This window comes from Bos grunniens, chromosome 5 (genome assembly GCF_055505025.1).
Source record: "Bos grunniens cultivar Pamir isolate PY7600 chromosome 5, Bosgru_T2T1.0, whole genome shotgun sequence".
NCBI classification, from domain to species: Eukaryota; Metazoa; Chordata; class Mammalia; order Artiodactyla; family Bovidae; genus Bos; species Bos grunniens.
The window spans coordinates 9,649,374-9,676,092 of record NC_141169.1 but is presented as its reverse complement, the minus strand read 5'-3'; the positions used below and the strand labels follow the sequence as shown (position 1 = coordinate 9,676,092).

The window sequence follows — 26,719 nt, the reverse complement described above, 5'->3', positions numbered from 1 at the left end:
TTGCTGGCTCCTGGAGGGCAGGAAAGCGCCCAGGAGCACCCTGACAGACACGCCTGGTTCACAACCTTGCTGTGTTCCATCTCAGGGAGAAAACAGTCACATATTATTAGCAACTTGGGGGACATTTAATGTGGAGCAGAAAAGCAATCTAAATGGTTTATATGTTCCCTGAGTTCTCCTTCTGGGGAGAGAAGAGAGGAGATGAAGCTGGCAGGGGACAGCAAGTGCCAGGAGTTCTGTTTGCCGTAGACTGACAGAATCTTCCCGTCAGTCTTCCCCAAAGCTGGGCTGCCATTCCTTTTTATCTTCAGGCACTTGAAGTCTGGAAAGGGTAGGCAAGAGTGCTGAAAGAGACTGAGACTGTCAGTGGCCCCACAGAGAGAGGAAAAGTACTCATGAAACTGTTAAATGGTACTGGAAACAGTGAATATTTTCCCCCATAAAATGGAGCAAGTGATTTTCTACTTGATGTATCTGTTTACTTTAGGAATTTATTTGGCATCAGATAGACCTGAGTTTCCAAAATAACTTTTTCAAGGTCACATATTACCAGATTATGTTGACACGCAGTGTCTAGAATAGGCACCCATAAAGACAGAAAGTAGATGGATGGTGGCCTACGGATGAGGGTGGGGAATGGGAGTGATTACAAATGAGCACTGGGTGATGGAAATGTTCTATAATTAGGTTCTGACAGTTGGACATTTCTATAAATTTTCTAAAAATGATTGGAAAAAACCAAGAAAAATAAATTTCAAACACATAACTACCTATCATTTTACATTTTTCAACTGCATTTTACATATAAGGAAATGAGGCTCAGAGAGCTGATGGGACTCGGAGCCCAACTTCTGTCCCATTTGATCCCTACTGCATGCTTCCCTGGTGGCTCAGATGGTAAAGAATCTGCCTGCAAGGAGGGAGACCCGGGCTTGATCTCTGGGTTGGGAAGGTCTCCTGGAGAAGGGAATGGCAGCCCACTCCAGTATGCCTGCCTCGAGAATCCCATGGACAGAGGAGCTTGGAGGGCTACTGTCCATGACGGTCATAAAGAGTTGGACACGACTGAGTGACTAACATGTTCTCCTAAGAGCTAACTACTGTGATGTGCAAAAGTAGTTGACACGTTCCTTACTTACAAGGAGCTTATATTCCCGTAGACAACAAAAATGGGTAAGCAAGGCATCTTTTTACATAACAGCACTATGTGGCTGACACTTAGAGAACAGGGATGTGTGTAATGAGGTGCCAATCATACGGTACAGCAGAGAAATAGACTGTGGGGTTAAAGATCAAAGTGATGCTGAGCATTATCAGGACACCTGGTGGAGAGGAGGAGAAAACACTTGAATGCCATACAGTATCACAGTACATCCCTGTATAGGCACCAAGATACCTCGGGGGCTTTTAGATGGTAAAAAATGTTCTGCACCTTGATTGGAGAGGTGCTTATCCTGGTATGTACAGTTGTGAAGACACATTGAACTGTATACTTAATATCTGCATCTCATTATATGTCAAGTTCTACCTCAATTTAAAAAGGTGTGATGTTGCTACAAAAGACACAAAAAAGAGCACAGAAAAGTCTGGAGGAATCTCGAGAAGCAACCATAGGAAGACAGACTGGAAAAGGGATTGGGTAGTCCTCATATTTAGAACACGGTTCTTATGTCAGGAGAAGAAAGCTTAAAGCTTCTCACCCTACAGGAGAGAAGACTAGTGGAAAATGGCTTTGGAATCAGAAAAACAAGTGTCTTGGGTCCTGAGTTCTCATTGGCTGGCCACGTGGCCTGAGGCTGGCTTCATCTATCCAAAGGGGTTTTAGCGTTGACCTTACACTGAGGTGTGGTGCTGATGAGCGGGATCTTGGAGAAGAAGGCTCTGGTTTAAAGGGAGACTGGAAAATTTTGAGGAAATATCCCTTAACTTTGGAAATAGTAGTGGGAGAAAATTCACAGCGTACCTCAGTTCTGTTTCAAATGGGGCCCCAGGCTAACCTAGATACTGTGCTTGCATGTAGAGGGTTTCAGAACCCGAAACATTTTCTTTTTTTAAAAGCAGCTTTATTGAGGTAGAATTCATACACTAGAAAATTTACCTTTTTGAAGTATATAACTGAGTGGATTTTTAGTACATTCAGAGTTGGGTAACCATCACCACTAATTTAAGAATATTTTCATCACCCCACAAAGAAACTCATAGCCATTAGCTGTCATTCCTCACTCCTCCTTGCCCGCTCTCTGCCTGCAGCTCTGAGCCGTAGGCAGCCATTAATCTGCTTTCTGTCTGTGTGGATTTGCCTATTCTGGTTTATCCATGTGTGGCACGTGTCAGTACTACATTCCTTATTTATGGCTGAATAATATTCTGTTATATGACTGCAGCATATATTGTCCAATTATTCACCAGTTGAAAGAAATTTGAGTTCTTTCCACTTCCCGGCATTTGTGAAAGTCTGGCTACGGACCTTCTTGCACAATTATCTTCTGTGTGGATATGTGTCTCTACTTTGCAGGGCAGGTGTATACGTAGGAATAGAATTGCTAGGTCATATGAGTCCTCTCTATTGAACACTTTGAGAAACTGTTAAACTGCTTCCCAAAGTGGCTAAACCCCTCAGAGATGTGTGAGGGTTTTAATTGGTGTGTGAGGGTTTAATGTGATGTGTCTTTCAATTTCACCACATCTTTGCTGACACTTGTTACCGGCAGTCTTTTTGATTTTTAGTAGATCCTGAACGTTGAGTTCTGTTTTGTGGTGTTAGAGCATAGACGTATGTGCTATGGCTTACCTACTCATATGTGCTAAGTCTTATCCTGGATTGGCCTTTGTGATCTCTCCTAGTATCTAAGGTCTCCCATATGGGGGCTAACCTTGGATATCTTGTCTTTGATCAAAACTGGATGACAATATTCTCTGAACTGTTGTGCTGTCTCAGTCTCCTCATAAAAGAAAGAATAGAAGTCTAGTGGCCAGAGCAGTGCTTTTTCAGTGGCAAGGAGATAAGGGCTCTAATCAGTGTTTTCCATAATTTAAAAAGCCTAGTATTTATTGAGAGTTTATTAGGTGCCAAGTATTGATTAGGTGCTTTACATGATTTATTATTATTATTATTTTTGGCCATGCCACTCAGCATGTGGCAGCTTAGTTCCCTGACTAGGGATCAAATCTGTGTCTTGAGCACTGGAAACACAGAGTCTTAATCACTGGACCAGAAGGGAGGTCCCTTTACATGAGTTATCTTTAGAGTGTATCACAACTCATGGAGGTGGGTAATATTAATCCCATTTTATAGAAGGGTTAAGTAACAAGCCTAAGGACACACCGAGAGTAAGTGGAGTCATGGGTGGATACACAGTGGTTGCGTCCAGGGCTAGAGCTTTTATCTACTTGAGGGGCAGTCTCGTCATTAAATTAATCTACTATGCTTAATGGGTCTGTTTATCTTCAGCATTGTTTTTCTAGAAGCTTGTACAGTCCCTAGCTCACAAAAGAGGTTTAATAAATATATGTTGAAAGAATGAAGGAATAAAAGTAATTTGCAATATGTAAGGCCGCCTCTGGTTCATAATTGGAAAGAACCTTTAGCCACATGTAAGGCAAGTAGATTTGCGTGTGTGTCTGCATGCTCCCTCTCTCCTTCTTTAATTATTTAAGTTCTTGTTTATCAGCAAGTCCTCATTCTTCTCCCTTATTCTGTAGTACAAATAGTACAGCTAAACTGCTGACATTTCATCTAATTGCAGAGTAACAGATTGTCACGGATTAAAGATTTCACAATATAAACATTTGGCCTGCTCAAAGCAAGGTAGGAGTAAAACAGACGGTGAAAACATGTAATCTGAAGATGTCACAAACAAGATAATAATAAAAAAAAAATCGTTCCAAAGCATGTGATGAACTCACTAGAAAAGGTGATACTGTAAAAGATCCAGTGGGATTGGAGGACAGGACAGAACAAGACATTCTCTTGCATTGATGACACTGCTTCCCACTCAAAGTCCTCTTCGCTGTTTCAATAATAAAACAACCAGGGATAGGAAAGATGGTGCTTGTCTGTATCATTTTTCTCATTCTTCTTTTTTTCTATTTGTTCCTGTTTCAACTCCCATTCCTTACTTTCTGCTCCTCCCATCTATATTCATGAAATCCATGCTTCTGAACCACTTGGTTTTATTTAAAATTCTACTGAAAACTCTCACTTTTTATTCTTAGGAAAAAATCAAAAACAAAACTAACACCTACACTAGTTTCTATTAAAACATTTCCTTGGCACTAAATGTATCCAGAACTCCTATCTCTTGATGATTTTTCCCATAGTGAGGGAGCATATAATGATGTTATAATGGACATGAACTTGGGCAAACTTCAGGAGATGGTGAAGGACAGAGGCCTGGTGTGTTGCAGTCCATGGGGTCGCAAAGAGTTGGACACAACTAGATGACTGAACAGCAATAACAACAAGCATATTAGTGGCTCAAAGCATTTTGGTCAGAGTCAGAATAGAAATCTCACACGGATATCCACTTCATTACTTTACCACACTAACTATAACTGTTTTACTCAATTGGATCGTCACCTTATAAGCTGTACTTGGAGACAACTTATGACCATTTCAATCGAAGTTACCTTTTAAAGACAGGCCAGAGGACAGAGAGAGAGAGGACAGAGAAGAGAGAAGGGCAGAGAGGACAGAGAGAAGACTGTACTGTATACTGAGAAAGACTTTTGGAGAGAAGGGCTAGAATTCAAAATATAGAGGGGTACCATATAGACAGTACAACTGGAATAATTGCATGTCCTTCCAAGATGACTTCCTTGAAGGTGGCATGAATCATGATGCACGTTTGCAAAAGAAAATGTTTATTTTAATTTGGCCACCAATTCACTTGAAAATACTTAGCACGTTGATGTTTCAGGCACAGTGCCAGGCACTGGGCATAAGAAGACAAGATTGGTAATATCCGTGGACGCACTGAGTATCAGTCAACTAAGTTGCAGTATGGTGGAGTAGAGAGAAAATGGTTTGGGAGTTGAAACTGGGTCTCTTCTGGGGCTTATTCTCTGGGAGGCACTTGACCATTACGTTTTCTGATGTGTGAAATAGGGATAGGAAGAATTACCCCACAGGACCTCACGGAGGACAACCTGAGCTAAGGTGAAAAAGGCACTTCGTAGAGTGTTTTGACATTGAGGTGGGCCTGGCTTCCACATTCCAATTCTTATCCTGGGAAAGAACAAGTTTTACAAGCTTTACTTGGTGTCCTGAGTTTTAGGTTGATCAGTCTGACATTGTAAGGGGAAAACTGACACTGAGCTACTACGTTCGATCTATTTCTCAGAACATCTGTTCAAGCTTTCACTCCATTCCTACCTGGGCCCGTCGCCGGCTGTCTCAGCTCTGTCAATCGGCTCTTACTCATCTCTTAACTTCCAGAGGCATTCTTAGTTTCTTTCTGCCTATTCCAATGCTGCTCAGTTTTCAAGACTAGCTCACTTTTTTCAACTCTTCCACGCATCCTCCCTGCCCATGCCTTTTCTTTGTGCCGAAAACTTATGGTCCATTTTAATTTATACCTTGAATTTGGCACTTTGTGAAGCTCCTTTTGTTCATTTGCATTATGAAATTTTACTATTATTCTTGACCATTTCTCATATGTGAATCTTAATCTTCCATTTTATGTACTTTACAGTGATAATTTCACAGGCGATATAATTTTGAATAAATGAATGGGAATTTATATTCTGTTTAGTGAAGAATTTTTTTAATGGAAAGAAAAGTCCCTCTGACTTCATTAAATTCATTAGCACTCATGAGTGAGTAATATCATCTTTTATTAATGAGTACCTTTGAACCCTAAAGGGCTTTGTATCCTGGGTAAGAATTCATGCTAAGTATTTGAAAATATAATGAAGAAGAAACAAAAATGCCATAGCTATTTACTGTATTTTTTTTCTTTTGCTGTGTTGCCTTTGCAGTGTATTATAATATTTGAGAGAGAACATATATATGTAGATTTTAATCAGTCAAATGCTGTGAAAGAAAACTGACCAAATGTTAAAATTCCAAAATACACAGGACAAAACTTAGGAAAACTAATTTATATCAGTTTGGTTTTGGTTTTTTTGTTTGTGTGTGGTTTTTTTGTTGTTGTTGTTTTGTTTTGCATTTAAATTGAATTTATAGCTACACTTCTAGGCTAAAGAGACTGAGAGATACTGTTTAAAGAAAAAGGTATGGTGGTGTAGAAAGAGTGTAGGCCTCAGACCCGTGTTAGAATTTTAGCTCTGGTATTGGTTGTATGACTTTGGACAAGCTACTTAGACTTTCCTAGGCTTCATTTTTGTTTTTCCCTCATTTTGTAGCCAGATTTAATATGCCAGTTTTGAAGAATGTTGTAAGAATGTTTTTTGTGGACATACAGTAGATTCTCAGTAAATAGTAGTTTTTATTAATATTGATGTTTATAACTTAGGTAGAGAAGTTAGGTAAGCTTTTAATAAGATGAGTCTTGGAAGCTTGGAAGCTGGGCTGGGGATCCAGTGTTCTGGCTAGACAACTGTTGAGGGGAGGGTGATGCAGAAGGTTATGGGGTGACAATGGGAAAACCACAGAAGGTCAGTTTTCAAAATGCCCAGGGTTTCTTCCTCCACTTAATTGTCTAGAGTCTAAATTTATATTTTCTAGGGAATTGACAATTTTTAAAAAAGTTCCAACTAACATATGTCTCTTGCCACCTGTTCTACAAGGCCTGAGGCATTGGCTTCTGTAGTTGCTGACCTCTAACACCCCCTGAAAGGAACGCAGGTGGGAGATCAAGAATGAGGCGCTCTGTGCTCTGGGAGAACTGGCAGAACAAGGCCTTCACAGCATATTTTCAGAAAATCTTATGAACCCACATTCTTACATCTTCCCATACTTAAAGCATGAAAACCATGAATGAAGATATGTGGACCATAAAGAAGGCTGAGTTCTGAAGAACTGATGCTTTCGAACTGTGGTGCTGGAGAAGACTCTTGAGAGTCCCTTGGACTTCAAGGAGATCCAACCAGTCAATCATGAAGGAAATCAGTTCTGAATATTCATTGGAAGGACTGCTATTGAAGCTGAGGCTCCAGTACTTTGGCCACCTGATGCGAAGAGTTGACTCATTGAAAAAGACCCTGATGCTGGGAAAGACTGAGGGCAGGAGGAGAAGGGGACGACAGAGAATGAGATGGCTGGATGGCATCACTGACTCAAGGGACATGAATTTGAGCAATCAGGGAGATAGTGAAGGACAGAGAAGCCTGGCATGCTGCAGTCCATGGGGCCGCGAAGAGTTGAACACTAATTAGTGACTGAAAAACAAGATATCTGTCCTTCGTGGTTAGCAGCAACCTTCTACAGAGATGTATCTAATGGCACAGACCCCATTCATCAAAATCACATATATACTAACCTCTCCCCTTAAGTCTCCCACCCCAGAGTTCCTCAGAGCTCTCTCAGAGGCTGGCTCTGGGGCTATAGTCCTCAGTAAATCCCCCATTAAAATTGAAACTCACAGTTCTCACACTTTGATTTCTGTTGACAAATGATATCAAATTTTCATTTGGAATCTCAGTGAAGTGAGAATTTAGTTTCATCCATTTTGTGCCTGAAAAGTCCTTTTAACTAGAAAGGCAATCAAATTACAGTCCTACACACTAGAGGGATATTTCAAGTTATCTGCTCTTTCCTATGATGATTTTAGAAACCACATCATGAAGCTTGACAATAATTATTATGCACAGCAACACAGTTATAATTGGTGATTACAATTCTGACTGAAAACTCAGAGGCAAGTAAACCACAGCTATGGCCAAAGACATTTCAAAAAGTCAAATGCAACTCTACCTCTATGCTAATTTAAAGGGAAAGTACCACAAGTGGACGCAGAGATACTAAGTACACTAAAATATGGTCTAAATGTAACATATTAAGTTATAAATTTGACTGGAAACAAATAATCTAGATACAGTAAACATAGATTTTGTTCATATTCTTGGACTTCTCCTTGGAACTGATTCCTTCCCAATTCCCTCTGAGTAAATTTCCATGTTGCTAGCAGAGACTTAAATCAGAGCTTTAACTAAATCTTAGCCTTAAATAAAAGTTAAATTAAGCTAAGCCACAAGCTTTCCATGCATCATGGAAACTGGATAAAAAGGTTATAGGAAAAAAAAGTTACATAGAGAAAGGAGATTCTGAATAAGACTTTACCTCCATCCTCCCCAAAAATTAGTGAGAGAAAGCCATTATTTTCATGGCCATCAACAAAACAATAAGAATGATTTTGCTAAGTTTCTATTCTGCCTGCCTTTGATAGAAAATGATCCAAAAAGTGAAAGGATACTAAATCATTCTCATCGTTTGGTACTAAGATATTTTGTTGACAGGTTTTCAGAATACTTTAGACTTCATTTGTAACATAAGATAGTTATTACAACATGGACTTTAAAATGAGAGTTCTGAAATATCTCTCATGGTATAATAAACTCCTCTGCCTCATTCATTCATTTAAAATTACACCTACTGTGTGCTTGCCTCTGTAATCAAACTTGGTTTCACGGTTGGGAACAGCAGACATGGTTGTTTACAATCCAGTGGGGAAAGACAATGAATAAGTAACACATACAAATAAGTACACCTTCCTGGAATGTTATGGGTCAAAATGAGTATCTTTGTGGCCTTTCTGTGATAGATTGTGAGTGACAAGGAAGACTCTTCCTGGCTTTCATATTAAAGTTCCTGCAATTAATCTTTTATAAGAATTTCTGCTCAGGGCATTGATGTGTTGTGCAGGCGTTCTTGGAGGGCGTAAGTTACTATCTGACTGCAAAGTATACTTAGAAACAGCATGATCCTTAGGCAAAAGAGATGCTTAAGGAATAATGACCTGAGCCCATTTCAAAGGAATATCAAGTAATTTGTATAAGCTTAAAAAAAAGCTTGGCTTTTTGATTGAATCTGTAATCTCGAAATGCTTTTTTGTGAAGTAAATGTTTTTCTAATTAGGCTTAAAAATGTGAAATTTTCTTGCCAAATTGATTTTCTATTAAGGCACTAAAGTAGTTTCTCTTTCCTTCTGCTTGGGTACTAATTAAATTATGTCCCAACTTGTTTTAATTCAGCAATCAATTTTTTTTCCATTTGTACTAGATTACAGAATCTCATTTAAAAATCACTCTTTAATGAATTCTACACAAAGCAGAGGTGATGAACATCCTCTAATGGAGACAAATTGTACTGGTCAAGTTATGAGACAGTCTCCTTCAAAAACAAAGGGGTCCGTTGCATTCTGCTGGCATCTTATGCCATTTTTAGGGGTTAAAAAGCAGTGGTGGAAGGCATGGGCTTCCCTGGTGGTACCAGTGGTAAAGGACCTGCCTGCCGATGCAGGAGATATAAGAGACTCTGGTTCCATCCCTGGGATGCCCTGGAGGACCATCCCCTCCAGTATTCTTTCCTGGAGAATCCCATGCAGGGAGCCTGGTGGGCTATGGCCCAGAGGGTCACAAAGAGTCAGATATGACTGCAGCGACTCAGCATGCACACATGCAGTGAAAGGCATATGATAAAAAACTAGGAGTACATGCTAAAATAAGAAGTCTAAATGCCTTGAAGATGTCCCTGATGCTGGGGTACAGAACTGATACAGTTTTTACAATAATCATGAATAAAATTTATTAAAAAAAGAAAATGGAATCATAAGCTATTGATCATAACATTTGAAGTAATTAAGTGAAAATGCTAAATGAATGGGTTTTTGCAAATGTTATAAGGTTGGCTTCAGGTTTGACTTGTGGGTGGCATAAATAAATATTTCTTGAATGATTAGAATGAAAAAAATTTCAAATTCATCAGGCAGTCAGAGGCTATACATGTTAGAAACCTTTTGCAAATGGAAGAACTGTATATACTGATTATAAAGGATGATTTTTGAGGCCTTAACTTGAGAAGGGGGAAAATTAAGACAATGGTTTTATGTGTAAGTGTCTCTTAAAACTCAAAGGATTTCTGTTTTAAAGAGACAAAAAGAAGAGAAAGGCTTAGCTGTCTTGCAAGGTCAGATTCCCTTTTCATCTATGGGAGGTGGGACAGTGGGTGATCAGTCAAAAAAAAAAAAAGGCAAGTGAGCCTAACCTACTAATAAGGGGACTTGGATCGTGTTAATTAGAGAAACGTTAATCAAGTCGGAATGGAAACTTTAGCAGAGAGGTTTTCTCCAGGAGCTAGAATCTTAACAATGGGAGTTGTGTGCATGTTGAGGCTCTTCTGGCACAATTCACCTTTGCAACAGCCCCTGTGCTTCAAACATGTGCTTAGTAACTTTCAGATAAGGCTCCTTTCCATTTTTTTCCCCCAAATTGCTTACACATTTAATTGCTTACTAAAATAACACATTAATTTTTTCACTTACATAATGAACACGTAATTCTTTAATTTACATAATTGCTTCATCATCTTATGACATTTACTTTCAACAACAAAAGCCTATCCCCTTCTATCTCGGGGCTAGATTCTACTGGGTTATAATTAACCCATTTAAATCCAAGTCTCTCCTTGAACAGACTATTATGAACAGCAGTTCAGTTTCTATTCAATAGATTCCAAATCTGTTTCTTGAATTCCTTTTTCTGTCTCTCTTTGGTGTCTTTCACTCATTATGATATTAAAAAATAAGATTTAATACTTTAGAGGAAAGCAAAACAAAAAATCTTAAACAAAATTGCTCATATAAAATGCAAAAAAATTTGTTTGAAATCATGGGAACTAAAGTTAATCTAAGACTTTCATTTATTCATCCTACTTTACTTTTCTCTAAATAATGAACAGTAACATGAAAAGAGAGCACGTATCAATGAGAATAAGTAATTCTTTAGACATAAATGTAATTGGAATCTTATTTCATTTATTAAGAGAAAGTTTATATCTGAATCTAGTCATCCAGAGATACTCTGTAAGCTAGATATCTGCTTTATAAGGTTTCCTATATCATGAGAAAAGGAAACAGTTATTCAACTGAAAACCAAAAATCATTATTCCCAAAGAGGAAAGACTCCAGAGCTTAAAAATACAGCTGTAGAATTATTTCCCATTAAAAACCTCCAGAGATATTCAATAAGTACAGTGGCAGTGAGAAAAAGAATAGAGAAATACATATAGAGGAAAGCTGCTGCTGCTGCTAAGTCGCTCAGTCGTGTCTGACTCCTAGCGACCCCATGGACTGCAGCCTACCAGGCTCCTGCATCCATGGGATTTTCCAGGCCAGAATATTGGAGTGGGGTGACATTGCCTTCTCTGATAGAGGAAAGAGTGGAGAACAAATAGGGAGATGAAAGCTTAAGAAGGAAAGGACACCAAAAAGATTGGGTAGGAAGAAAAAATGGGAGATCGCTTGCTTACTGAACATATCAAATACCAGGCCCCATGCTAGCCACGTTATACTCTATCCTACTTAATCTACAAGATAATGTTAGATCACTTTCTAGATTAAAAAAAATACTGAACTTTAGAGCACACAAGTGACTTGTCTAAGGATTCGGATCTAGTAAATGTATCGATCAGGACTGAAACCTAGGAGTGTTTGATCTTAAAGGCAAAACTTTTACAGAATTTAGTCTAGCTAGCAATAAGCAAGGCAAAGATTAAAATGAGGGAGGAAAATGAGACAACACCGAACTCCATGAAAGCAGGAACGGTATCCACCCTTTTCACTTTTTTTTTTTTTTAAACACTTGGCATAGTCCCAGGAATACAGCAGTACATAATAAACATCTTCATAATGAGTCATTTTGAATACGTTGAATGATAAAACCATCTTCTACAGGGAGAGAAGCCATGGAGGAAAAAAGTTATGAAAGAAACAGAGAACAGGCAAGTCAAGGGTGAGAATAAAAATGTGATTCTTTTTGGGTAATCTACCTAAAGTTGGAAATTTTAGAGTCAAACCTGTCAGCTTAGTGTCAAGTCTCAAACTCTGCCCATATTCAAAGAATTTAAAAAAGAAGATAATGGTTGAATGGCTTACATTTCCTAATTCACACAAAAATATTTACCAATTTTTCAGAGACCTGGTGGGGTATGGTCTTGGAATCCCATATCACTTGACATGACCAGGTAGAGGAAGAGACATGAGCCATGCACTCTGGACAGGAGACTTGTGAAGCACAAGTGGGTCACCTCTGGGACTCACCAAAAAGCCGACCAATAATCAATTAACAAAAACCTATCAGTTAATGAATACTAATGGTCCCATTTTATCCCTGGCCACAAGGAATTTACATGAACCATATGTGAACCATGAACTTCCAGATGTTCAAGCTGGCTTTAGAAAAGGCAGAGGAACCAGAGATCAAATTGCCAACATCCACTGGATCATTGAAAAAGCAAGAGACTTCCAGGAAAACATCTGTTTCTGCTTTATTGACTATGCCAAAGCCTTTGATTATGTGGATCACAATAAACTGTGGAAAATTCTGAAAGAGATGGGAATACCAGACCACCTGACCTGCCTCTTGAGAAACCTATATGCAGGTCAGGAAGCAACAGTTAGAACCAGACATGGAACAACAGACTTGTTCCAAATCAGGAAAGGAGTACGTCAAGGCTGTATATTGTCACCTTGCTTATTTAACTTCTATGCAGAGTACATCATGAGAAACACTGGGCTGGAGGAAGCACAAGCTGGAATCAAGATCGCCAGGAAAAATATCAATAACCTCAGATATGCAGATGACACCACCCTTATGGCAGAAAGTGAAGAGGAACTAAAAAGCCTCTTGATGAAAGTGAAAAGGAGAGTGAAAAAGTTGGCTTAAAACTCAGCATTCAGAAAACTTAAGATCATGGCATCTGGTTCCTTCACTTCATGGCAAATTGTTGGGGAAACAGTGGAAACAGTGACAGACTTTATTTTGGGGGGCTCCAAAATCACTGCAGATGTTGACTGCAGCCATGAAATTAAAAGACATATTCTTCTTGGAAGAAAAGTTATGACCAACTTAGACAGCATATTAAAAAGCAGAGACATTACTTTGTCAACAAAAGTCCATCTAGTGAAAGCTATGGTTTTTCCAGTAGTCATGTATGGATGTGAGAGTTGGACTCTAAAGAAAACTGAGAGCCAAAGAATTGATGCTTTTGAACTGTGGTGTTGGAGAAGACTCTTGAGGGTCCCTTGGACTGCAAGGAGATCCAACCAGTCCATCCTAAAGGAAATCAGTACTGAATATTCATTGGAATGACTGATCCTAAAGCTAAAACTCCAATAGTTCAGCTACTTGATGCAAAGAACTGACTCATTGGAAAAAACTCTGCTGCTGGGAAAGATTGAAGGCAGGAGGAGAAGGGGACGACAGAGGATGAGAGGTTGGATGGCATCACCGACTAGATAGACATGAGTTTTAGTAAACTCTGGGAGCTGGTGATGGACAGGAAGGACTGGCCTGCTGCAGTCCATGGGGTTGTAAAGAGTTGGACACGACTGAGCGACTGAACTGAACAAGGAATTTACACAAAGTCAAATATGCCAATAAAAGATAAAAATTCAATGAAACAGCTCACTACTTTGTTAAATGATTAGAAACATTATGTCCAATTGAGTAAATGTCACATATATTGGATATTAAAATAGATATTGGTGTACTCATCTGGAAGAACAACTTATTAAAGTTATAAAAGTTAAAAACTCAATATTATCCTTGGGTGGTTCTATCCACAGTGGGGCTCAATGTATTTCAGTATCCAGGAATCTAATTTTGACTAACTTCTTTGGGTAAGTTATGTATATTTCCTTTCAAAGAAAAAGCAGAACTTAATTTTGACTTCTTTTGTCCAACCAAGAAATTATTTTAGAGCACTAATAAAATTCAATTTCAGAACGGTAGTAAACAAACTGTTCTAAACCCTTACTGAGTAATAATAATGGTCACAGAAACCTTAGATCGAAAGGATTCCCAGGTTATGGTCTTGGCTGAGTTTCTCTGAAGGCTTGGCTTGCTTTCTGATTTCCCTGGTGGCCCCAAAGTGACCAAACCTTACAAAATCCATGGGGTCTAGGGATCCTAAATGACAAAGGCAGTTGAAATCCCTTGGGTAATTATAGACTATATTAGGAACAAAAAAATGGTTGGGAAAGGAGTTGCTTTAGCAATTAAGGGAAGCTAAGAGTTGTTTGCTTTCCTGGTATTGGCCTGTTGAGACACTAGCAGAGAAAAACGCTAGTGTTAGACTGGCACAGCATAATCATAGAGAAGTTTAAATGCACTAAGGATATTGAATTTCCCGTTTTTAAATCACAGGAAAATCCTGGGCTAACCTATAAAACTGGGGAAAAACAATGTGAAGAATACTATAAAAATGAGTCATTTAAAAAATGGACTTAATATCTATCCACCTTTGTGAATTTTATTTGATGTTTTATTGTGCTCTGAAATTTTTAGGAGAAACAATGACCTGTGATATGCAGAAATAATCAACGAAAAAGTGCCATTTCATTTCTATTTAATAGCTACATAACCTGTGTAGAAAACAAAATCTTTGTAGAAAAATACAAAGGATAAGATGACTTTTTCACTGTCTTTTTAAAGAAGCACATGTGTGTGTATGTGTGTCTGGCTCCAGGGAATGATCCAAGACCTGCACAAATCTCTATTTTCCTTCAAATAAGATTCAGTGGACTTGCATACTTTTTAACGAGGTTATGCAATCCTCTGACCCTATTTTGCCAGCTGTCAGCAGCTGGAGGCCCACATTACTCACACCAGCCCACCATCTCTCAGTAGGTTAGTTTGAGAGTAGCAACTGGCGAGTCCAGCTTGTCATATTAGAAATGCTAATGTTTTTCTTACCTCTTCCTTCTCTGCACTTTGCAGATCACGCCACTCCTCAGTTACGTGACCGAAATCCACCGTGTTCATGGGGACTTTAAATTCCCCAATGATGTCATGCTTTGAGAAGCGATCAAAATCATAGACGGCCATCACCAGAGTTTTGCCACCCAATTCCGAATATGGCACCTAAATAAAAAAGACCAGGATAAAATATCTGGTGACAAAAAAATGCTTAAAATGTGTTACTTTTGCATAGTGTTTAATTTTAATATTTATGTTGGATAAACAGAATAGGGAGAAAAGTAGCACTTTTTCCCCCTTAAATTGAATCATTGACTAACTACTTGGGGCTTAAATTACTTGGGTGAAAGCGAGGGCTTACCACAGTGATTTATCACTTTCTCCCAAAGTTCTAGAAGCTGTTAGTGTTATTAATAATGGCTCCTGCTATTAGTCATGCTAGAAATATTTCAAGAGTAAAACAGGAATAAACCAAGCTGATTGCACTTGACTATATAAGGAACTTTTTCTTGAAGAATGTTTTGTTGTCATTGTTAAGTTAGATTGTCAGGGGACAGCTTACTCAGGGGTAGTTATTTCAAAAGTTCTATTAACTCTTTGAGGCCGTTTGGATGCTATAGTTTAATGAAACAGCGCTTAATGAGAAGACATGCTAGGAGTCCGTAAGGATTGGAATGAAATTCACAAGGTGCCTCCCCTATTCCTTAAAATAATTTACTGATTGACAGGAGCTGACTAGAAAATTGATGTTTTGAATATCAGATTCATTATAATCTAGATCTTGAAGTTCATTCTTAGGAATGACACTCTTTAGGATGAACAGGGGCAAAAGGCCAAAAACTGATGAATTCTCCAGCTGTTCAAAAATATCTGGGACAGATGCTCTGGGCTGGGATGTTTATTAGTGACATTTTTAATATTCAGAGAAAGCAGGGCAATTCCAAGGAAGCTACACTTCAGTAACTGGGAAGAAATGCCTAATTAAGAAATTGTTTAGACTTGTATTGAAGGTTTCATCAATTTTCAGACACTTGTTATTATTTTATCCGTGTAAATAGTTGTCTTATGCTCCAGCAAGCATTTCTCAATTAATTCCGTATATTAAGAAGGAAAGGAGAAGGAAGAATTTTTGACTGTATATATACAAGAAATTTTGTTTTTTTCCAAAGAGCTTTTGTTTTCTATCATTTGTCATCTATTAGGAATTGGGTTAAAATACTATGATTAAAAACTAGGTATAACCCATTTTCCACTTTAGAATGAAAAAGTAAACCCTTCCAAAGAGATGACTTTGAAAGAAAGAAATTAATTTTAGAGTAGAGAACTCTCAAGAGTTCTCAATGAACTCTTGAGAATTGTATCTTATTTCTGAAATTTGTCTAGATTTGTTGGTGATTGTACAAAATGACAGTCAAAAGCCTGAGCTGGAGGTCAGACAGGTCCAAGACTGGGTTTCCCCCTCTTCCAGCTGAAGGGCCTGGGACAAGTAAATAAACCTAGAATGATGAAAACAGTGTCTATTTCACGGGAGCTGGTTGAGGCCAAATGAATACATGTAAAGCATTTAGCACAGTGCTGGCACACAGCAGATACTTAATAAATATTTATTGTTTGAATGATAAGTAGCTCTTTCAAGCGGGCGTTTGTCTTGGAGAAAAGGAGCATTTCATTTGGGGCATGTCAAGTTCATTTTCAGTGGATTTGAACTCAATTTTAAAGCCAATCCCCTTTAAACTATTTTGCTTCCATTTAAGATGCATAATCTACAAGGCCTAAAAGGAGAAACTGGCTAGTTCTCTAGAAACAGTGGTGTATTTTTTAAATGTATGAAAATATATTGTACTCTGGCTTGATTTATGACGTGATCAACTCTCCTAAAATGAAATGGAACCTGATTAAATTTTATAGGCAATTTCAAAATCTCCTGAAGTTATAGACATTACTAGAAATTATTAGCAGGACACATTTTAAAAAAGAAATAGCATATAGATAACTTAAAGCCCCACAATATTTCAAGTAATTTAAGAATGTGCTGGCTAAACAGTGGCTAGAAACTACTGACCTAAATTAGGATCCACACAGAGTCAAATAGAATGATTGTGATTACCTTTTGCAATATTTTTGTTTTATTTTGTTTTCATTGTACGTTCTGTGGCATATTGATCCCAACGATTAGTTTTTCTTAAACTGAGTAGTTTCAGAATGTTTCTAAAGCTACTCTACATTAACTGTCTTGGTTTAGAAACGTGTAGATTTTAAATAGGATTGCTGACAACACATGAGGGATTTTTCTTGTCTTACAAACTCAAATTTTAGAGTGAGTAGAAAGTCAGTACTCTTAGAAAACTAGAAGCAAGGTTCACGAGAATGACTCACACCTGAAGTTTCATCCGTTGATTTAGGATGTTTGTTGACATGCAGTGAGTGCTATCGGTAAGGCTGGCTGGTAGGTGAGTGATTCTGAGTCTGCCTGCTGGCATATTCACAGACATGTATTGTTTTAAGGAACGCATTAAAAATTTTCATATGTTAAAGATACCAACCAAGAGACTGTTTTTATGCATGACTTCAGGTGGAGAACTACAGAGCTTGTACACACGGAGATGCCTGAAGCCCGCCAGCTACCTTTTCCTGGTATTCTGGGGCCAGAATTCCTCTTTGTTATTGTTTGTTAATTGAGGTGTCTCAACAAGATGAAGAACATCAGGGAAGAGCCAAGAGGAAAGGAAAAATGCTAGAGATGGAAAAAAAATAGGCTTCTATTCTTTTTATTTATGGATTTAGAATGTTTTCAAATACTCAAATTGGCCCTGTACACAAAGAATTTTGCAATGAGAGTAATACCTATTTGTATCATTTGAAATAATGTTGGATAGCTTACTTTATTCTGTGGTTGTGATTAGTTTTCAAAACTTGGAAACCTGGGAAAAGCCTATAATCTTTTGGCTTTATTTTAGAGAGGGGGAAACGTTCAGTTCCATGGACACACGGGAAGCTGAACTCACTTTTTGGATACAATTGACATCCGTGTTCTATGCCAGTCCACACTCTATTCTGAAATAGCTGAGCTGAATCCTATTTGGATCAAATTTAAATGCCTAATAGAGTCCTCATTACATTGAAAATAAGAATTATGAATATTCTGAGTAGAATCACTTGTGAATCTCTGAAAGTGGTCATGTGCACATGTCTGTATGTGTCAGGATGAGACTGGTCTGTTCTCTAAAACAACAGAAAAAGTTCAACAGTAAATACACACACAAAAAATACCTTGAAAGTAAATTGCTCGTTGAAGACAGGATTAAGGGTCTTTCGGTGGACTTTTGTCTCAAATTTCTTCTTTTTATCGGGCAGCAGAAAAACCTTCACATAGGGATCAGAGGTGCCCCCCATGTCCAAGGCGGGCAGCTCGGCAGCCTGGATGATTCCTACCAGCAGCTGAAATGAGAGGCAGGAGACGGCCAACATTGGCATTGGTAAACATGTTGGAAAAGATTGATTTGTTCACAAGGCTGCATATTGTGATTGCTCTTTTCTTCTTTGCTTTTGATAAACTTCTATTCTCTTAAGAAGCTGAACACAGAAGGCAAATGAAATGATATACTCAGACTTCAGAAACTCAATTATGACAGACGCAGGCTCTAGGAAGCCTGGTTTTAAACACAAAAGAGGCTTTTTAAAAGGTTGCTGATTACATTTAAATATGGAATTCATATTTGCAAAAGGGTTGCAATCAAATAACTTCCCAGTTGCTAAAAGCCCTTGTGTATTATTTTTCTTACCAGAGTGTGATTTGTAAGTGGAAATAAGTTGTTAAACAATCACAAGCCTGTAATTATAAAGCAGGAAAATTTTATTTTGAACCAACGCTTCAGACCAGCTAAATAGAAATTTCTTAGAAATTTGGTAGCTTTTTGAGATAAAAATAAGATCTCCAAGTTTCTATCATATTTGACCTTTACTTGTATGCTAGCTACTTCTTGTTTTAACTTAGAGTAAAATAATTATTATATATTAAATTCTGTATTTAAATATAGGACATAGGGTCAAAGAAAAATAATTTCAGCTTCATCTAAAAGAAGGGGAGATTACAGTTATGGTTTTAATGCTAAGTGACTGTCTGATTTTATTCAAATACAGCAGAAATCTCTGCATTTCTTCACATCTGATTTTTCTCAGTGATACATTCCTATTTCTTATTATGAATGTGAGTGTTGACTGGCATTGTTCATGTTTTTGCAAAGGAAACAGAAGGTGTGAGCGGACTGTTCTGATGCTCTGCCATCAGTCATGCTGTGTCAACAGACTGGTTGAGATTCGTATGGGAAGCAAAAGTAGACTCTTATTGTTATTCAAGGCATATACTATTCAGAAAATGCAGAATGTATAGCTTTCACATCTTCAAATGGGGTCTGAAATTTTGAGACTGTACTTTTGTCAACCAATAGGGTGGAAAAGCAATTCACCTCTTAAAAAAAAAAGTCACAGCAACTTTTTACAAAATTGATCCATTGTGTGCATAAGTGCACTTTGGCCCGTTGGCTCAATTTTTAATCTGGACCAATACCCTTAAAGATTGTTATTTCCATTTTAATGTTTAAGTATCTTTGTGACATCTTCATACAACAGTAGCAATAATAATGCTGGATTGTAAGTATACAAAACACAGACAGATGGTCAAAGAATGGCTAAAATAGACATAAGCTTATAAAGACATGATTAGTAAAGCAAACAGTTTGTCTCTTGATTTGCCAAGTTGGTATTTGGAATTTGCTTTTGGTTAGCAATGTGAATAAGCGAGATTATATTCTCTCCTTCTCTGTTTTTGCAATACTTTTTCTTTGGGGCAGGGAAAGAACTAGTGATATAGCCTAAAGTCTTTTAAACTTGATCATCTATACTTGGAAGGTTTGGGGGCATTTTGTTGATAAGAGGTGCAATTACTTCTTCCAGCTCCCCTCTGGCTTCTGCTTGAGAGATAAACATCACATTTTTCTCCACCGTGAAAGCTTCTTAGGGGACTTTAAGGATTGTCTTTTAGTTTTGGTAAGCAAGTGTGTATATTTGATTACAGCCTTATCTACAAAAAGTCTCAGACTTTATGTCCCATGACTCACAGGAATCATTTTATAAATCAGATTAGCTGAGAACATTCAGAAAAATAAATACAGAATATTAAATTTTATCAGGTAGAATATTATAGATGCTCAGAATGAAATACCTCCTAAAATGTGTTTGCTAGAAAGAGAATAAATACATTTGCATCATGTTTGAGTAAAAAAATTCAATTCTATATTCTTTTTTTTTCAGTGCTATATTCTTAAAAATAGTACTTTATAAAATGTTACTTATAATACTCAAAACCAATGTAGGAGTTTCAAAATTATGACTAACCAGGATGAGGTATGCCTAGATTTCTATTGAAAAATATGAAAGTAGAATTAATTCGTAGAAAAATGTTGGATACATATATAAAAGCAGTTTGAGTGAGAGTGAGTGAGTGAAAGTCGCTCAGTTGTGTCCGACTCTTTGCGACCCCATGGACTATACAGTCCATGGAATTCTCCAGGCCAGAATACTGGAGTGGGTAGCTGTTCCCTTCTCCAGGGGATCTTCCCAACCCAAGGATTGAACCCAGGTCTCCCACATTGCAGGCAGATTCTTTACCAGCTGATTCACAAGGGAAGCTGCCTATATTTCTGCAAAAGATGTTTTGTGTTCAGATAACATTTGCTGACCTTGACCTTCCCTAGAATTTATAAATAATAGGCAGTTTTGCTCTTAACCAACCCCTGATAATAAAATCATGGTATAAATGATAAAAATAACCTAAAATGCCCTATTTACTTAAGTAGAAATAGTATACCTATAATTCTGTATAAATCCATACTTACAAGGCTGTATCTGTAACCAACATGCAGCTTTCTGGAAAGTAGGATAAAATAACGAACTAGGACTTTAATGAAGCTAATTAAATGCAATTATTTATAATATGACCATGCATATCAATACATTCTTTGTAAGGAATCCTCTGGACACTTCAAAAAGTAAAGATGTTATGTGAACTAAATAAAGCCCAGAATTTCTGCCATTACTTAGAGCTCACAGTATTACTGACTTTGGACATTAGTTACCAAAGCTGACTTTTCGTGTTTGATTTATTTATCATTTACTTCTCATCAAATTGGACATAATTAACACATGCTACAGTTAGGTAGTAACTGTATTTACATCTATCAAGTTCTTTCCCACCCTGAAAGATCAGTGAACTGATCAAACCAGAGAGATTTAAAACAAACTGGAGAGATTTAAAGCTACCCTAGTTGAAAAAGAACTGTCTTAAAGATTCTTAAGAACCTGATCTCTAACTCAGCTAATTCTTATCTAATTTTTAAAATTTCTTGAACACTTGAGAAGGTAAAGGGATGTCATTATCAAAGTCATGGATCCTAGAAGGTCTTTTTAGGTAAAGAGATTTTTCTTTTTAAACATTTATCTTTGGGGTACCATGAAAACAGGGAGTTAATAAAAACTAGCTAATATTATCTGGAGAAGGTGATGGCACCCCACTCCAGTACTCTTGCCTGGAAAATCCCATGGATGGAGGAGCCTGGTAGGCTGCAGTCCATGGGGTCGCTAAGAGTCGGACACGACTGAGCGACTTCACTTTCACTTTTCACTTTCATGCATTGGAGAAGGAAATGGCAACCCACTCCAGTGTTCTTGCCTGGAGAATCCCAGGGACGGGGGAGCCTGGTGGGCTGCCGTCTATGGGGTCACACAGAGTCGGACATGACTGAAGTGACTTAGCAGCAGCAGCAGCTAATATTATCATTCATCTTGGTGGCACTTCACAACTTTTAAAGCCGGAAGGTCTGTTTTTGACACAACTTGTATGGTGGCTCAGATGGTAAAGCGTCGGTCTACCATGCGGGAGACCTGGGTTCAACCCCTGGGTTAGGAAGATCTCCTGGAGAAGGAAATAGTAACCCACTCCAGTATTCTTGCTTGGAAAATCCCATGGACGGAGGAACCTGGTAGGCTACAATCCATGGGGTGGCAAAGACTCGGACATGACTGAACGACTTCACTTTCACTTCACTTTTATTTCATTGTTACTTTTTGGGATGCACGCAAAGGCACTAGAATTCAGTAGCGGGTCTTTCTACTTTTCTGGAGCTGTTAACTCATTCGTGCCAGGAATTCTACCCGGTGTCATAGAAGGAAATGAAACTCATGGAAAGCCGATTTTTAAATCCTTGATTCCTTATCAAGCAGTTAAATTTTTTTTTCAAAACTTTGGCTTAATTGATGGTCTAACTTGCCCTATTTGGAGCTAAATCCATGAATTCTGAAGAAGATCATTGTAGCTCAGGCTGAGGGATCTATGCCTAGAAACTCTCAGAATCAGTCAGATGGCTTCAAGGTAATTTGTATTCTGCCTGCCTGCTGAAAGTGCTATACTAGATGTAATGGGCTGAACCCTGTGGATTCTAATTACCAGAAGTTAAATTAGCAAGTGGGAGACCACCTGTACTTAGAAATGATTTCATCAATAGCTCCGATAATTGCATTTTCCCCTTGTAGCAAATGAAATGTTTTAAGAAGTATCTTGTTTCAGTTTCTGGTTGGTATTTCAGAAAATGTAATGGAATTACAAGACATTTTCCCCCTCGGACCTGGTTATTCTGGAAATCATAATCCAGTGAGTATTGAAGTTTTCCCAGTTTCTCTTCTTCTTTGGGTTCTTCTTTCTCTTCACCATCAGTCAATCCGGTTTCAGCATCATCATCCTTCAGGGCCTATAAGCAAGGGAAGGGGGATCATATGTGAATTCAAGTGAATTTTCATCGAACCCAAATGACACTGGGCCTGTGGTTAACACTTCCAAGCTGTCAGAAGCAAGCACTGAGATGCAGGAATCTCCATTTGTCTGACACACATTCACATCTGCTGCTGACATATTTTTAAAAATTCCATTTGTGCAAGGAATTTTCCCCCCAATCAGCAAGCAACATGGAAGCAATGGAAAAAGCCCCTCAGAATATTGCAAGCAAAAAATGTAAAGTTGTTGCAAAGAAAATGTCAACTTGGTATTATATTTGACTCTGATAAAATCGCTTCTTTCTGAGGTGTGATAAACATGCTGTTAACCAGGCCAGTTTTCACATTCATGTAGTTTAAAGAGATCTACGCTAAGCACCATGTAAAACACCCTTGTTACATGCAGTGGAGTAATTTATATGAAATGTGTGGCCTTTTCTTGCCTTGCTTCCTATGAAAAAGATAGTTGACTAAGTTATTCTTAGAAAAATCGTAATTTCTTATGTCTTTCATATACATTTACAGTGGTTATGGAAAAAGAGGAAAAAAGAAACATGCCACCAGCAAATGCATGTTTAGAGAAAAATCTACTCCAGTTCCATTTTAAGTTTACTGTTTTATTTTTATAACAGCTCCACAGAAAGCTAGGCTGAATTAAATTGATTTATGGGTCTATTTGATACCAAAAGGTAAAAGGAATTATGTTTGCAATTTTGTCAAACTGAACTTTGTATAAAAACTAATTTTGTGGTAACAAGCAAAAATCATGGCATAAAATTCTCAAAACTCAGTTTGGACCAGTTGAATGTTCCTTATAACCTAAAACTTAAGTGTGATGTAAATGGAAATACTAGAAAGCTCATAATTTCATAAAATTCATGCATATGTTCCCTTTATTTAAAAAATATATAATGTATTTTCCCAATATGTGTAAAAATTTTACTCAAAAAGTCATAGGCTGTAAAGATTATAAATATTAGAAGTTCTTTTTCTAGGAGTGTGCATTCTCATTGCTTTAAAGAATTAGAAAAGATAATTAGAAATCCATAAGTAATTATTCAAAGTGTAAAATGATACAGTGTTACATTTTCCTGAACACTATTGAGGTTGAAAACTTTAAAAATCTTTACATGAACCATTTGTATTTTTTCTTCTGGGGACTGCCTGTATAACATACTCTTTGCTAATTTTTCTGCTCTGTTGTTTGCCACTTAGATATCTGTAGAGACTCAATCTTTCTGCTGTTATATTGGCGAATATTCTCTCCTAGGTTTTGGTTATGGCGTTTTCATTGCCTTGTGTGTGTGACAGAAGAATCTAACAAAATCGCAGATAAGACATATGAGTGGTGGGCTGCTTAATATCTCTGACAATGTGAAAAAAAAATCTAAACTCTTGTCAGTGATCAAATTATATCTGAGAACTCTTGTAGAACTCAAATGCAAGAAGTATAACCAGGCTTCAGAAAGGCTTCAGAGTTACTGGACCACAGGTCTACCACCAATCTCCCCACTTCTGTCCCAGATTATATAGCCTTTTTTCTCTGCTCAGAGAAAGGTTTCTGTTCACTTATCCATTTATACAGAGACCTGCAGTGATGCCTCAAAACGGCAACCTCAATCTCCAAACTGACAAGACTTTGCAATTGGGCTCTACTTATCTAACTCTAATTTGATCCTAAAAATCAGACTTGGCATCATCTTACTAGAACTCATTCGGGTGGAAAGATCGCATAAACAGAGAGCCGAACTGTAGTCAGAGATGCTTCCCATTTTGTGCTTCCTGAAACATTTCAGGAGCCTACAATGGACTTTGGAAAATTGCCATTATTACATCTGTGCAGAAACCTTTCAGAACTGGTTAGCCATACCGCATTTTATTTGGAAGTTTATACTTCGTTGTCTCCTTGAATAGTAAAATGTTGATTTACCAATAGCCCAAGGCAGGAGAACAACATAATTATTTAAAAATTAATCTTTTAGCTTGAAGGTGTTGCTAATAGAAAAATAATAGTAAAGTGAAAAGAAAAGACTACTGAGTTTAATTGGAGGACTTGAAGCAGTGAACCCACATTGCCTTTTCAAAACCTCAGCTGTGTATAGGTCTTTAACACTGTGAAAATATGTGTTCAGAAAATGGCAATGTAGGTAATTTGCTTCCTGTAAGACTTTAATTTTTTGAATGGCAAACTACTTAATGCAGTTTTTTGCCTGAAAAAAATCTTCACACTATTCTACCATAAACATAAAAAATTTCATGGATTAAAATACTTTTTCAAATTCTCTTTCGGAACTGACAATTTACGTATCATATTTCAGCTCAGTGTAATTTGAAAGGGTTGAGATATTAAATCTCCTTTTCCCTAAGTGGTTTTTACCCTAATAAAAGGTGCAAGACCATCTCTGCAATTACTCTGCATGAAATAGGGCTAAATTTTTGATAATTTCTCAGTGTCACTGTTCATCTCTGATGTGATTAAGTCTATTCTTGTGCCAAAGGCTGAGCTTAAGCAAGACATTTTCTGTACCTTTACATTAAATTGAGACCTATTAAATCAGTAGCTATTATAATATCTAAAGAGCAAATAGTCCCTACCCCCAACCCCTAACAAAATGCAGAGGAAAAGGCATGTAAGCCCAGAAGTTCTCAGAGGTTGATAAACTGTACTAGAAAAAACTGTGTTGGGAAAAAGATTTTGTTTTAATTGCAAAACTTTAGTGCGTATGCTTCTGGCTTGATTCAACATTCATAAGGTGCTTAGTTGTACTTGGATAAACTGTCAGAAGGTGCTTTGTCCATGCTAAGTTAAACTGTTCAGACTTGGAATTGATAAGGGACACTAAAAAGGGAGCATAAGACAGTGAATTTTCTTTCTGTGCCCATCGATTAAAACTTGAGCTTTCTAATACTGTTCTCTTTAATCAGTTAGTAATGTTTAAAATGAGAACCCTTTATCTTAAGAAAAAAAAATCAATTTAGTTCAGCCTTTTGATGTGTGTCAGAATGGTACACCCTCAGCTGTGGAGCCCCAGCTGCCAGGCCACTAAATGTATCTGAGCATTGACTTAGGGATGTCTAATAGGAGAGGAAACCTACCGCAAGGGACAGTCCCGAACAGTCATGAGACACAACACAGATAGGGAGGACATAGAAGGAAGAAATAAAAATTTAAATATCCACACACAGTAGTAAAAACCATGGAGAAATGACCTCTCCAGACCTCAGACTTTGCAAGTCGATATTGCCCCTCTGTATTTTTAGTGCTTTTAAGTTTTAAACCATTAAAAACCTTTAAATATATATCCTTTGCTGTATAAAAATACTATCTATCATCACCATTTTGTTGTCATTGCAGAATATTTAAAAATTCTTCCTTGGTTATAAAATCTTATCATAGAGACATAGTCATGATTATTGAGCTTTGAATTTATATGCATTCTTATTTGGAATGAAATGGTAAAAATGTACTGATTTCTCCTAGAGCTTAGGTATCTTAAGAAAGCATATCTAAAATGCCTCTTACACCTGTCTACTTTCTAGATATGAAGAGCCATGGGTTATCACTATTGCTTTCCTCATGTTTATGTCAGTATTTTGTCTAAAATTGCTTGAAAATGTAAGTAAAGAATAATTTAACCTTGTTTATGCTATTTTGAACTTGGATGATCAGATGATCACCACATGACATAGCATCTTAAAATATGTACATTTTGTTCTGATGTTTTATCCTTTCTTTTGAAAAAATGATAGAAATCGATTGGTTACTTTTATCTCCTTAAAAAGTAGCATAAGCTATTATTATATAACTGTTTACCAATGGGGCCTATTTTTGCTCGCTCAGAGTATAATTTCTTCTGTACATTTTATTGGTCATAAGTTAAAATAAAACCTATAAAATCCTAGTACCCAAAATGATCTACTTAAAATGATTAAAAAACACCTTTTGGATTGTTGAAATTCTAAATGCTATATTGTGATAGTAGACTGCTATAAACTATCAATGACTTCCTAGTATTTT

General features: G+C 37.4%; 1 protein-coding gene and 1 long non-coding RNA gene across 13 annotated transcripts in view; one reads left to right on the top strand and one right to left on the bottom strand.

Moving 5' to 3' along the window:
* The window catches only part of SYT1 (synaptotagmin 1), a 615,410-nt gene that overhangs the window by 140,266 nt on the left and 448,425 nt on the right, over positions 1-26,719 (bottom strand). For 4 of the 5 annotated variants that reach the window (XM_086398826.1, XM_086398827.1, XM_086398828.1 and 1 more), the window contains 3 exons: positions 22,557-22,679; positions 18,148-18,315; positions 14,875-15,042 (listed from right to left, as the gene is read on the bottom strand). In XM_086398826.1, coding sequence (XP_086254952.1) covers positions 14,875-15,042; positions 18,148-18,315; positions 22,557-22,679 — 459 coding nt within the window. The remainder of the gene's footprint in view (positions 1-14,874; positions 15,043-18,147; positions 18,316-22,556; positions 22,680-26,719) is intronic. The other variant, XM_086398831.1, reaches the window with a different exon arrangement.
* The window catches only part of LOC147371304 (uncharacterized), a 213,901-nt gene that overhangs the window by 89,601 nt on the left and 97,581 nt on the right, over positions 1-26,719 (top strand). Inside the window, exon 2 of one of the 8 annotated variants that reach the window (XR_015163449.1) lies at positions 6,751-15,094. The exons of the other annotated variants lie outside the window; for them this stretch is intronic. This is a non-coding gene — a long non-coding RNA (uncharacterized LOC147371304). Of the gene's footprint in view, positions 1-6,750; positions 15,095-26,719 lie in introns of those variants that run through there. 8 annotated transcript variants of the gene reach the window in all.